We start from the raw sequence: 14,587 nt of genomic DNA, 5'->3' as shown, positions 1-14,587 counted from the left end.
ACATGGCATGCTACCACCGTGCCTAGCACAGCAGTGCAGTGGAGAAGCCTTGCTCTGCTCCGTTGCTGCTGCTTTATTAAACTCACACCAGGCTGCCCCTCAGGCAGCCATCGATGTCAGCGTGCTGGGAGGAGGGAAGACTGCAAAAGCTTCTCTGTAACAGTGAGGCCTCCAAAGCATGGGTGTTGGCTCCTAGTTCTCTGGGCCAGGGGCACTCAAACCTAAGGGATGGGACAGTGATGGAGGGATGGAACGCTCAATGAGACTCTCCAGCCTAGGTGCCCAGTGTGACCGTCACTGTGACAGCCTGACGGACAGACGGGGTCCTCACATGCTTGTGTCTGACGGACTTTTTTCTGTAGTCAGAATAATCAGGAGGGACTGAAAGGGGGCAGGGGACCAGAAAAAGAGTCTAGGCAAGGGCCATGGGTCCCCAGACCTTTCGCCATGGGCCTTTTCTCATTGGGTTTTTTTCCCATGAGACCTCATTGGGATTCTTTTATTTTCCTTACAGCTAAGATTTGTTCAGTGGTCACCAAGTCTATCAGACACTAGGACCTCCTTCAGTATCCTCCTCTACACATTAAAATAATTTGAGTGATGCTCATTAAATGAAACAAAAAATAATGGTTAGAAATGTATGGAAATTTTCTTTCATTGATCTTTGTGTACATAATCATGTCAGTAAAATAGATATGTGTATATCCCTCCATACACATATACAAGCACATACACACACATATATACACACATGCATATACACACATACACATGTGTGTATATACACAGATATACACATATGCACACATATATGCACACATGCACAAATACACACATATACACATACACACATAAATAAATATGCACATGTATACACACAGACACATACACACACTAACTGGATGTGTGGTGACACATGCCTGTAATCTCAGCACTTAGAAGGTGGAGGCAGGGGTTTCTGGAGTTCAAGGTCAGCCTCAGCATCACAGGGAGTTTGAGGTCAGCCTAAAACGCATAAAACTCTGTGTAGAAATAAACAAACACATGCATACACTCATACAGACATGCTAACTGTATAATAGGAAAAGTACAATGGATTAATGCATTTTTAAATTAGGTTAATGTGTCTTAAATTAAGAGGAAATATCAACATACAGCTGGTTTTGTTGTTGGTTTTGGTGTTTGGGACAGACTCTCATGTAGCCCGGGCTGGCTCGAAACTCATCCTCCTGCCTCTGCCTTCTAAATCCTGGTATTATAAGTGTGTGCCACTACGCCTGGGTTATAATAGCAGTTTTAGAATTCAACATATTGCTACATTTTCTCAATTTTCTCTTTAGTCTTAAAGTCAGCAGTTATGCCAGGTGTGGTGGAGCACACGGGAGGAAGGTTGATGGAGTTCAAGACCCTCCGAGCTTCACAGAAATGTCTTAGCAATAAACACACAAGAGTTAAAGAGAAGAAACGGCTCAGTCTTGAGTCTATAAATAGTAAAAATATTTCACATGTAAAGTAAATTGTACTTAATGATACCATTTGCAGGGCTGAAGAGGTGGCTTAGTGGTTATGAGTTTGTATTGCTCTTCCAGAGGACCTGAGTTCAGTTCCCAGCACCCACAGTTGGCAACTCAGAACTGCCTATAACTCCAGACCCAGATTCAATGCCCTCTTCTCGATTCCTGCACCTGTGCTCATACACACATACCCACATAGAGACCTGTGTATGTATATGTCTATATATGCATATATAGACACATGTATATATATGAAATTAAAATTAATAAAGATAAATCTTTTTTAAAAAATACCATTTTCAACTGGGTGATGGTGGCACACACCTTTAATCCCAGTACTCCAGAGGCAGAGGCAGGTGGATCTCTGTGAGTTTGAGGCCGACCCAGTCTACAGAGCAAGTTCCAGGACAGCCAAGGCTACACAGAGAAATTTTATCTCAAAACCATCCCGAAGATACACTTTTCACACACTGTTTTAAACTTAAATATTAATTAAAATACTAGTCTTCATATAGAACAACAGAATTAAAAGGAAATCAAGCTCTATCTCTTCAGCGTTATGAGTGCTGTGCTATCGTCACGATAGCAACTATTTTTCGTCTTGTTTGAGACAGGTTTTCATGCAGCCCAGGCTAGCCTTGAACTTGCTATGTAGGCACAGATGACATTGAACTTCAGCTCCCCCTCACTATTCTCGCTCAGAGCTGCAATTACAGATATACCCCAGCATCCCCAGTTTGTGTGGCACCGGAGAATGAGCCCAGGGCCTTCGGCATGCTGGGCGAGCCCTCTTTCAGCTGAGCTATGTCCCCAACCAAAAGGAATGTTTAAAGGCAAGGGTGCACAGCTTAGTCCTTACTCCTGAAATAAATGCACACAGCTGAGGCAGCCATTGTATAACTGGGAATTTCCTAAATTAACCATAGTCCTTATGAGCAATAAGAAACCCACTACCGTGAAGCTCACAGGGTTTATTAAAGTTGTGCACTGTTTGCAGCAATTACTTATCACACAGCGCAACACAAACTGTGTTTAGGGCGGAGAATTTTACTGCTGAGACTAGAGTGACAATTGCAGGGTGATCATGCGTCGCCTAAGCCATGTGCTCAACCTGTGCAAGTTCGGAGAACCTCTTACTCTCTGCTCAGGGGCCACCAGCTTGCTCTGCTTCTTCGTTAATGACAACACACCGCTACAGCTGCTCATGTTTTGGGTCCCTGGTCTTTGAGCACCTGGGGATGGGAAGGGGCCGTTCACAGGTTGTCCTAGAGGTGCATAGACCTAGTTGAAGGGTCTCTCTGAGGAGTCTGTGTACCTCGTCTCTGAAGCAGCAGGAACCCCAGATGTCCCCACACCTCCTCAGACCCGCGGCTTCTCTCCAGCCTCCACCATCATTCCTCCCCACCATCCACCACATTTGCCCTTAGCTGATATGGCCTCCCTCCCACACACCTCTGGGGCCTATGTGCTACCTTTTGACACAATTACTCATTTTACTCCAATTTCCTCCAGGGAACCTTCCAATGGCCATTTCCTGCTCCCCCAAACACACCTCAGATGCCCCTCTTTGATCTATGGGGTGCCACACAATGACGTTTCTCATGGCACATGTTGAACTTTACTGAAGGAATGATGTCACCGTGCCCATCTTCTAGATGGTGGCAGAGGAGATGCCACACACGATCTTTCTAGTGAATATTCAGCACCCCACATAGGGCTGGGCCAGGTCTCAGAAGGGAGCAGCATTCTCGCTTGACCCCCTAAATCCACCCTGGGAAGGAACACACATCCCCTCCCTGATCTAGCTGGAACTTCTCAAATTCTCTTTGTTCTTGGGTCCAGTTAGGTCACAGATCCGGGGTAGAGGGCAGGATCTGAGTCGTGAAGTAAAGAGAAGGTAGACAGCCCACTAAGTGTGCGGCTACATCCCTGCAGGGCTGAGTGTTTGGGAAGCTTGACTCTCTCTGAGGCTGGTGTGAGCTCTTCCCTCAGCAAGCAGAGCCTGGAACCTGCTTCTGAGCCTGGGTAGGTTTCCTCCCAGGCCTGCCAGGGACACAGGCTGGGGAGTCTCAAGGGCAAGCTCTTCTTTCTCTGAAAGGAAAATGGCCAAAATAAAAAGTTGAGGCCGCCCTACTCAGGACTTATCAGGAGGACCACACTTAGGGAAGGGATGAGACTCAAGGCTGTGTTCCATGCCCAGCACTGAGGGGAAAGATGAAGAAGAGGAGGGGGTGGTGGGGGATAGAGAAGAAGGAGGCGGGGGGGGGGGGAGGGCACTACATTTGGGCCACAGGAGATTACAAGGCTTCTTGGAGTGCTCGGGAAGTGGGGCTCTGACCAGCCAGCCCCTCAGCTGCTTGCCTGTACTCCCTACAATCCCCCCATCTCAGGCTGAATGAATATGAGAATATGAGACCACGAAGGAGCTGGTTCCAGTAGCTGACGTCAGCATCTGATCTCTCCTGTTGTCTCCTTCTGACCCCCAGCAGCTCCTACACAAAGAGGCCCACGGGGGAGGAGTGTCACACAGCCTGACTCCTGCCCCGCTTGCAGGGTTAACCTGCTATTCCTCTGCTTTCTAAATACACTGGCTTTCAGCTTCATGGCAGATTCTACCCTCTTCCAGACAGCAGTCAGAAACTGTGAGGGCTCTTTTCCTCAGCTTGGCTGTCTCTCACTGAATGCCCAGGTTCCTTCTATCCACAGGAAATCCTTGTCCTCCGCACCACCAGCCGTGACTCAGCAGGCTTAGGCCTTCCAGTCCTTAATCCACAGTTCTTTCCTAGCTTCATGATGCGCTAATGAGTTGATTCTGCTCCTCCGGTTCCCCCTGGGTCTGTGAGAGCCACACAGAAAGGGCTGCTGCTCACAGCGTGCCTGGCAGGCCTGAATAGGATTTATGGAACTCATGCGGTTGCTGTGAACTTGCCTTCCATGGCTGTTGGGTCAGGAGATGGATTTGTGCCTGTACATTTCAGGACCCAGTTCCTTTGGTAAGGGCCATTATTCTCCCTGAACCAGACTAGTTGTGGGTCAATGGATGCTGTAGCAGAGCAAGGCTTGTCAACCAACATCCAGGCCCTACGCCACGAGGACAGCTTCCTTCTCAGGTCCCTTAAGCCACGGCGCTGGAGACCCTTCCCTCCCACCCTCCCTGGGCAGTCTGAAACCTCAGACTTCTGCAACCCCTTTCACAAGAACCGTCTACCCGCCACGGTGGAACTGCTGGCCACAGGCCTGATTGGATCTCTTTATCTCCTCTGCTTCAACTGTCCCAGTAAGACAAGGGACACAGCCAGGCTCTGAACTTGGCAGACCCACTCTTGACCCCAGGGAACCTTTGGAAAGAGGATTGTTGATCCTAGTGCCTCGAAACACTAAGATGTGCATGGAAATGGGGCTTCCTTAAACCGCAGTAGCTCTGCTCTGTGCAAGAGGCGAGGAGCGTGTGTGTGTGTTTGTGTGTGTGTGTGTGTGTGTGTGTGTGTGTGTGCGTGTGTGCGTGTGTGCGTGTGTGCGTGTGTGTGTGTGGACACCATGTACTCCTGAAAGAGGTGGTTCTGGGTTCTCTGCCTTTACTTAGCAAGTCCTGAAATGCAACTTAGAGCTCTGGAGGGCTGGCTTGGAAATCCAACACTATGACCCCCTCTCTCCACTATATCTCTGCATCACCTATGTGGCTTTGAGTAGGAACTTGACCTCTCTGAACTGCTGGTCAAGTCAGAAAGAGGCAGAAAGTTTCAGAACTAACTCTGCAGCTGGCCTGGAGCTGGCCCTGCACTGCCTCTGGGATCAGGATCCTGTGCACTGACTGCTCATCTGGTGGGAATAGAAGGGCCTGGAATAGGGGTTGGTGGGAACCTGGGCGGGAAGCCTGCATCCTTCTTTAACTTTCCCGTGTAAACAGAGACTCCTCATTTGTTTCCCAGACACTCAGACCCAAATAATCACACAGAAACTATATTAATTATAACATTGTTTGGTCAATAGCTTAGGAGTATTCCTAGCTAGCTCTTACATCTTAAATTCACCCATTTCTATTAATCTGTGTCTCACCACGAGGCTGTGGCCTACCAGTAAGATTATGGCATCCTTCTCCTTCTGCAGCTACATGGCAGGTCTCTGACTTCACCTTCTTTCTCCCTGCCTTTGTTTTCCCGCCTAGCTCTACTCTGCCCTACCATAGACCAAAGAAGCTTCTTTATTAGCCACTGGTAATAAAACATACAGTATACAGGGGCAAATCCCACATCACCCCTGGGCTCACATGCACTTAATAGAGAACCAGCATAGGGCTAGGAAATCTCTGTTGTTAAAATGTTTGCTGCTCAAACATAAGGATCCAAGTTTGATCCCTAGGATATGCATAAGAAACAAGCCATCGAGGGCTGGACGAGTGACTTCTCAGTTAAGAGCATTTGTGCCCACACCCACAACAAGCGGCTCACAGCCACTTGTAATTCCAATCCCAAGGAATCCGATGCCCTCTTCTGACCATTATGGGTCCCAAGCACACCACTGGTGCACACGTATGTGCAGGTACTCACTTTTTTTTGGAAACAGGGTCTCTCTACATAGCCATGGCTATCCCAGAATTCACTCTGTAGACCAAACTGGCCTTAAACTCACAGAGATCCACCTACCTCTGCCTCACAAGTGCTGGGGTTAAAGGTGTGCCTCACCATGCCTGACTACAAATGCATTGTTTTGTTTTGTTTTGTTTTGTTTAAGCCAGAAGAGGCAGAGCCTGGATTATCCCTGGGGTATGATAGCCAGGGAGCCTAGCCTATCAGCAAGCCCCAGGGCCCATTGAGAGAGTTTGTCTCAAAAAACAAGGCGGGGAAGCCCCTAGCACCCACGCCAGACAATCCACAACCATCTCCAACTCCAGGAAGCTTAAGCCCTCTACTGGCCTCCATAGGTACTGTGCCCACATGCACAAACATACAGAGATTCGTAATTCAAAAAATATTAAAGCAAGATTGACAGTGTCTAAGGCAAAATATCTAGGGTTGATTTCTAGCCTCCATACATATTGCACACACATGCACACACACATATGCACACACATGCATACAGGAACACACACACACACACAGCCAATACATTTCCTCCATAAGAAAAAACACACAGTGATGTATATTTTCATCTTAGCATCTCAAAATACCTAAAATCATGACGGCCTTGGTCTTTAAGAATTCAGACACTTGCCTGGGGCCCCTGAAAGAGTCAGAAAGTAAAGCAACAGTTTAATCAGGAGAAGATGTAGGGACTGCAATCCAGCCTGACATTCTCCCCAGGTGGTATACTCTGGTCTTGAGTTTTATCAGTCCCAGGAATACCTTTGTCTAATTCCCATGAAGGCTTTTTTTTTTTTCCCGAGACAGGGGTTCTCTGTGTAACAGCCCTGATTGTCCTAGAACTTGCTTTTCTCAAACTCAGATCCTCCTGCCTCTTCCTCCCAAAAGCTGGGATTAAAGGCGTGCGCCACCAAAGCCTGGCATCCCACGAGGGCTTCAAACAATCCCCACCATCACTACCACACTGAGTGACAGCATCAAATTTTAAAAGATATTGGGCCTCTGCTTCCAGTGATAAAAGCCACAAGGGCGCACACCCTTACCAATGGGTAAGAAAACCTTGTGGCAGGAGGAGATCACACAGTACACTCATTTTTCTCATCGTGGTGGGAAGGTGTTTGTCAGAAACAACACGGAAGAAGAAAGGCTTATTCTTATGGCACATGGTTTAAGGAAGTCGTAGCCCGTGGGGGCTAAGAAGGCAGGATGGATGAGGCATGAGATAGCTGGTCCTGTTCCTCTGCCATAGGGAAGCAGAGAGGGAGGGGGAGGGAGGGAGAGAGGGAGAGAAAGAGAGGACTACTAGTCCCCTCCGTGATCTCAGATTCCATCCTGTCAAGCCAACAATGAGCACGCTCCATCCCACAAGGCAGCCAGGCACACTGAATTCTGGTGAGACACTAGCTCCCATGAAGGACAAAGACCCTTTGCCCTTCGTTCAACATGAGAGGAGACCACGGTTTAGTGTTGGCAGCTCTGAATCTCAGCTGGGCATCCCAGAGCCTGCAGTGCCTAGGGGGGCAGGCCATCTGCGCAGCCGCCTTCCAGAATGGCCCCCATCCCCCACCTGTCATGTCTTCAGCTCTCCTGTGATGGGACCTCAGGATGGAGAGCTGTCTTGGGAGCATGGTACAGGAATACACTACTTAGGCATTGAGGCAGAGGCTGAGCTGGCAGAAGACTGAAAGGGTGGAGTGGTGTCTAACCTAGCACATAAAATCACTCCACACCCTTTCAGAGACAAACAGAAAGCTGGAAGTCCCAGCTACATGTCAAATCATACCCTCTCAGGGGAAACTGGAGAAGAGGCCCAACCCATAGAAGGGTCACACTGTACTGCAGGATTCAGATCCCCTTTAATGTGTTCAATTAAATATAGAAATAAATCCAAGTAGGCCATTTTTCTGTGGTCCAGGGAACTGAACCTAGGGCCTTGCACTCGACAGACAAGCATTCTACCACTGAATTTTTTAATTTTTATTTCGAAGTAGGTACTTGATAAGTCTAGGCTAGCCTTGAACTCACTGTACAGTTCAGGCAGGCTTTGGCAATCCTCCTGCCTCAGATTTTGGGAATGAGGTTTATGTCATCAGGCCTAGTAATTCTTGGTGGGTTGGAGGAGTGTTTGTTTCAAATGTCCAAGTACTGTCACATGACATGTCACATGACATCAGTGTCCAGATTTGTGGTTGAGTTTGCACTACAGCTGGTCTCAAATAATCCAGACTTTCAAAAAAAATGCTACATATACTAGTATTCTTGGTGCCTTTTGAATGAAGCACTGTTTCAATGGGGGCTCTAGTGAGGAGGAGTCATAGGGAAACTGAGTCTGAACCCTGGTTACATGGCAGAACAGTCGGGCTGCATTCCTTCAGTAGGGACCCATCATAGGCCACAAGGAACTGGGTTTTTTTCTATTTGTATTCGATGTGTGTATTTATTTACTTTTGTGATCGTAGGAGAAAGAAGGATAAGAAAATTATACCTGTTCTTGTGCTATGGGTTGGAGAGATACCATGTGACCTGTTTAGCAAGTAGCCTCTGCCCCTCGAAGAACGAACCTGAAAAGGCTTTGTTTTCCCCAGACTGCTCCTGTCTAGGCCTCATCAACGACCCCACCTTGCTGAGGGGTCCTTTCCCTCAGCAACATCTCAATCCAGTTCCATCACTTGCCATTCTTTTGTGTATGACAGCAATTGATGGCTTTAATCTGGTGTGTGCTGAGCAGTGTGTTTAAGATGCTCTTTCACAGTTGCCCCAAGTCCTTGCATCACGCCTCAGGTGGTGGTCCAGGTGCCTCAGGGTAGAGCGTGGGGAGGGGTCTGCTCTCTCTCTCTGCTTCCTCTGTCTTTGCAACATCTGCTGGCCTATGCAGGTGCAGAATGAAGTAGAAAAGGGAAAATGAAATATACTTCCTTCAGGCTGAATTCCGCCCCTCCCCCACTCCGGCAAAGCCACCACCTCCTGGTCGGCAGAGCTTCTTTGTCAGTTGGAGCCATAGGGCAGGTCCAAGGACCCAGGGCACCATCTCCTGGTTCTCAGAAGGGCTGATCTGGGGGATCCCTCTTAAGTCCTATGGCGTGGGAATTGGGGATCTGCATCAACTCCCTTCTCCTGCTCAACCTTCACCTCAGTAGTCAGCCATCCCCAGCTTTGCACTTTGACTGGCTCCAAATCCGCCAGAGGCTCCAAGCCCCCCTTCCCCTGCTCATCCTCCCTTCCCACAATGCTCCTGGCTTTCACCATCCAGTTTTTTTTTTATAATTATGTATACAATATTGTCTGTGTGTATGTCTGCAGACCAGAAGAGGGCACCAGACCTCATTACAGATGGTTGTGAGCCACCATGTGGTTGCTGGGAATTGAACTCAGGACCTTCGGAAGAGCAGGCAATGCTCTTAACCACAGAGCCATCTCCCCAGCCCACCATCCAGTTTTTATTCTCTTCGGATTTTCTCAGTTCTCTTAGTGTCATGTGCTGCACATATGCAGTAGACTATACACACACTCAACACACATATACACACTCATACACACATTCACACTCAGGCCCATTGTCTTAAAGTTGTCAGAATCTTCCAAATAGTGTCACCATGCCTTGAACACTTGAGCCGAGTGTGTGTGTGTGAGGTGTGTATTCATAGTCATAACACGAGCAGCACACACACACACACAAACATGGAGATAGATAGACAGATAGTTAGATAGATAGACAGACAGACAGACAGACAGACAGACAGACAGACAGATACAGAGAGACAAAGAAGGAACACATACATTAGCCAGGGAGTATCTTATCTGATATTGTTCAGGATTGCCAAGGTGTGGCAATAATAAGAAAGCATTTTTGTAGTTTTATTGTTGATGATGAATTACCCAGAGAAAATGACTCCCATCTGACTTGCCAGGGACACCCTGCCCTGTCTTTGCTGTGCCCCTGCATCTGTCATGAGCACCTCCAGGGGTGCGTCCTCCAGGGCAGGAGTCAGTGTCTTCGACTGCCCCAATGGCTTCCTCTCTAGCAGCGGTGTCATTGGATGGTGCCATTTAAGGGATGTTCTTGATGCTTTCATGGTAAGCAGTGCTGGGAGGCTAGCCTACACTTATCTCTTTATCCTAAGCGCTTGCTCTGGGTACCTACTCAGTGTTTTGTCATTGATACCACTACATGTATCCGTTTGGGGTACCTTGGTATTCAGGCATCTGACCAAGGGTAGAATGGTCTCTCTTCCCTTTCATTAGCCAAAACAAAACGAGGAACTTTCCCTAAGAACTCACTGTGTGTGTGTGTGTGTGTGTGTGTGTGTGTGTCTGTGTGTGTCTGTGTGTGTGTGAGTATGTGTGTGTATCTGTGTCTGTGTGTGTCTGTGTGTATCTGTGTGTCTGTGTGTATAATAGAACTCAATGAGTAAATGGAAGATATTCAAAATAAGCACTTGTTCAATGAATGAATACAAGACACGCACATCTGGGCATAGCTCATGATGGATGGATTGGATGGTGCCAATTAAGCCATGCTAGTCTTACTGCTTTTGTGGTAGGCAATATTGGAAGTGCCAACCCACTTCCATCATCACTCTCTTGGAACAACCTTCACCCACAACCCTTGCTGAAGGGGGACAATATGATGATATTTCTATTACAAGGACCTAAATACTCCCCAGCCAGTGGGGCACATGGCCCAACCTCATTGTGCTGGATAATTTTATTTCAACATGACACAAGCAATAGTCATCTGAGAGAATGGAACCTTAATGGAGAAAATGTCTTCATATAATTGGCCCGCAGGGAAGCCTGTGAGGCATTTTTTTAAATTAGTGAATTGATGGGGGAAGGCCCAGTCCATTGTGAGCAGGGCCACTCCTAGGTGGTCCTAGGTTCCATAAGAAAGCAAACTGAACAAGTCATGAGGAGCAAGCCAGTAAGCAGCACTCCTCCGTGACCTCTGCATCAGCACCTGCCTCTAGGTTCCTGTTCTGCTTAAGTTGCTGTCCTGACTTCCTTCCTTCGGTGATGGACTACAATGTGGAAGTGGAAGCCAAATAAACCCTTTCCTCCCCAAGTTGCTTTTGGTCATGGGATTCCATCAAAGCCACAGTAACCTTAACTAAAACACTCACCTAATCAAATTATCCTGCTATAATTAGAAGCCTGATAGACTGAATTAGGCATTTACAGAAAGTAAAAACCAAATGTCACAGTTTGGAACAATGACTCCCATTTTTGTCATATGCAAGATGGTTACACAAGCATGGAGGGATGGAGGGAGAAAGGAGGGGAGCAATGTGGGATCATTCCTATGGTTTCTCAGTCCCACCATAGACTATATTTTACACTTAGGAGACATTTCAATTCTTTTTGTTTCTTTTGTGGCATGTATACATGTTCATGTGTGTGCATAAATACATGGGTATATATGCTAATGTAAACATATATGGAGGCCAGAGTTCATTGTGTCTTCCTCAATTATTCTCCACAATATTTTATTTTTGTTTTTTAGGACAATTCTCTCATCAAACTTGAAGCTTACCACTTTGATGAGCCTGGCAGGCCAGCAAGGATCAGAGATTCCTCCATCTCTGCCTCTCCTCACTGGTCCCACGGATGCATGTCACCACACCTGACTGTTTCCCTGTGTTCTGAGGGTTGAACTTGGATCTTCAGTAGACTAAGTCTTCTTCCTAGCCCACAGATCCTTAAAAACAAAAACGGAAACCACAAAACTCTCAATTTGGACTTGTCTGGGATGCAGCCTCCTTTGCAATGTAAGCCATAGCCTGTTTCTTCTCTTTAACCTGACACCCTTCCACACTGATGTGGAGGAAAGAGAGAATAGGTGTGTGGCAAAGGGAAGCAAAACACACAGTGAGTTGGAAAATGAATAGATCTAGATCGCTGTAAAGATGGTTTTGAGAACCATCAAAGAAGGACATGGGAGGGAGAAGGAAGAATAGCTAGAAAGAGATCAAGGAAGCAAGAACCAACAAAATAGCACACAGTATATCCTATGAATCAAAATAGTACACAGTGTATTCTATGGATCAAAATAGTGCACAGTGTATCCTATGGGTCAAAATAGTACACAGTGTATCCTATGGATCAAAATAGTTCACAGTGTATCCTATGGATCAGAATAGTACAGAGTATATCCTATAGATCAAAATAGTACACAGTGTATCCTATGGATTAAAATAGTACACAGTGTATCCTATGGACCAAAATAGCACAAGGTATATCCTATGGATCAAAATAGTACACGGTGTATCCTATGGACCAAAATAGTACACAGTGTATCTTATGGGTCAAAATACTGCTTCAAGCCCCAAATGTAAATTTGTAAAAGAGAATTACAGAAAAATGAATTATCGATCAAATTAATGGGTATTCTGTTCACAATTTGCAAGAAACTGTTGCCTCTGAAAACAGGCATGGATGGGAGACAAGAGCAAGTAGCCAGACTCTTACCAGACAAGATCCTGCTTATTGTGGGTTTCACCACCCAGGCATGGTGCACAGCCACCCTCACTGTGTCCCCATCCTCTTTGTGTCTCCTTTATATCACAGAGAAACTCCTGGCCATTTTAGTTCATGATTCAACTGACAGGGGAAAAATGCCAATGGTGATAAAAGCAGCAACGCTTCCTGGTTCTATGTCTTCGCAGTATCCACTCGTACACTCGTAGATCTTGACGGTTCTGTGACATTATTGAGAGTGTTATTTGGTGAAGAGAGTTGAGGTAGGACATGTTGGGGACCATTCATATTCACGGGCACTAGTGAAAGATCAGAGCTCCTAATTAAGGACCAGGAGTGCAAATCGTGTATCCCCAGCCCCCATGCTCTGGTCTCAGAGCAAAAGGGTTGTTTAGAAGATGGATGCTACACAGAAATGCTCTTCGAGGGGAGATGCCATCAACACTGAAGAGAGGTGTCCATCAATCAGAGTAAGGAAAAAGAGTATGACTGATCTGGGACAAGTAAACATTTCTTGTCACTGTGGGAGTGTTAGAATTCTTGGTCACAAACTTTAATCACAAAGACAATGCTTCCATTTTTCATCAAAAACTAAGTTGGGTCCCTGGGACTGAAGCCATTTAAAGGAGAAAAGGTTTTTATAGGCTCACAGTTTCAGAACATAGAGTTCAATCTTGTGGGGACCGTGTGGTGGGTGAGGAAGCTTGGCCCATGTTCACAGGACAGTGAGGAGTCAGAAACCCAAAGTAGCTGATAACAGTGTATTGGTGCAGCAGAATCAGAGAGCTCTGGAAGTGGGGCTGTTATAGTCTTCAAGGTCTACACCAATAACACATGTCACACAGCTAGGTCCTAGATCCAAAGACTCTATAACCTCCCAAAACAGTTACCTCCATTACCAGCTTGGGTCCAACTATCCAAACAGCTGAGCTGGTCCAAAACAGTTCAGACTCAAACCATAGCATTTACTAAATTTCAGAGCAAATCCTTTACAAAGAGAGACTGCACAAACATACCTAAGCTATGAACAGAGAGGTTGTACCCTTCGAAGGACAGGCCACAAAGCAAGGACCTTACCGATAGTCACTCTTTTGTACAAACCTGAAGGTGCATCCCTAATCTCTTCAATGCTGCCTGCATCTCCTGGTTCCTGAGGGTGTAGATCATGGGGTTGAGCATGGGAGTCATGACCGTGTGACTGATAGACACGGCCTTGTCCATGGGGAAGGAGGTGAAGGGCCGGGCATACAGGTAAATGCTTGGGATGAAGATCATAGACACAACAATGACGTGGGTGGTGCAGGTGGAAGCCACTTTCCTCCTCGCCTCTCCTGAGTGGGACCTCAGCATCACCAGGATGACCAAGTAGGAGATCAAAAGGAGAAGGAACCAGATGACATCCAGCATCCCACTGTTGAAGATCATGAGTAACTCCAGCAGGGAGGTGTCCGTGCAGGCAAGTCTCAGCACTTGGGGGACATCACAATAAAAGTTGTCCAGGACATTGGGGCCACAGAAGGGCAGTGGGAGCATCAGAGACAGCTGGGCAATGGAATGGACAAAGCCCACAATCCATGCAGTAATCACCAGTACCATACAGTGCTGGGTGTTCATGATGGTGACATAGTGGAGTGGCCGGGAGATAGCCACGAGGCGATCATAGGCCATCACTGAGAGGAAGAAGACCATGGCCCCACCCAGGAAGTGGAAAAAAAAGAGCTGGGTCATGCATCCTCGGTAGGAGATGGTCTTCTTTTCAGAGAGGAAGTCCATCAGCATCTTGGGAGCAGTGACTGAGGAGAAGCAGAGGTCTAAGACAGCGAGATTGCGGAGCAGGAAGTACATAGGTGTGTGGAGCCTGGCATCTGAGATCACCGTGACTATGATGAGGAGGTTTCCCACCACAGTTGTGCTGTAGACAAACAAGAACACCAGAAACAGGAAGAACTGAAGCTCCCAGCTCTCTGAGAACCCCAGGAAGATGAACTCTGACACCCATGTGATGTTCCCTGGTTCCAT

General features: G+C 47.0%; 1 protein-coding gene across 1 annotated transcript; it reads right to left on the bottom strand.

Moving 5' to 3' along the window:
- Positions 1-13,647: 13,647 nt before the first annotated feature.
- Positions 13,648-14,587, bottom strand: LOC125408410 (olfactory receptor 4D2-like). The gene has a single exon (XM_085694449.2). The coding sequence runs from the start codon at positions 14,585-14,587 to the stop codon at positions 13,652-13,654; it is 936 nt and encodes a 311-aa protein (XP_085550575.2). The 3' UTR covers positions 13,648-13,651.

Source organism: Myodes glareolus, chromosome 9 (assembly GCF_982192425.1).
Source record: "Myodes glareolus chromosome 9, mMyoGla1.1, whole genome shotgun sequence".
NCBI classification, from domain to species: domain Eukaryota; kingdom Metazoa; phylum Chordata; class Mammalia; order Rodentia; family Cricetidae; genus Myodes; species Myodes glareolus.
This window is presented reverse-complemented; position numbering and strand designations above follow the sequence as displayed.

Coding starts and splice junctions, on each gene's coding strand:
- LOC125408410 (XM_085694449.2), bottom strand. CDS start 14,587: ATGGAACCAGGGAACATCACATGGGTGTCAGAGTTCATCTTCCTGGGG.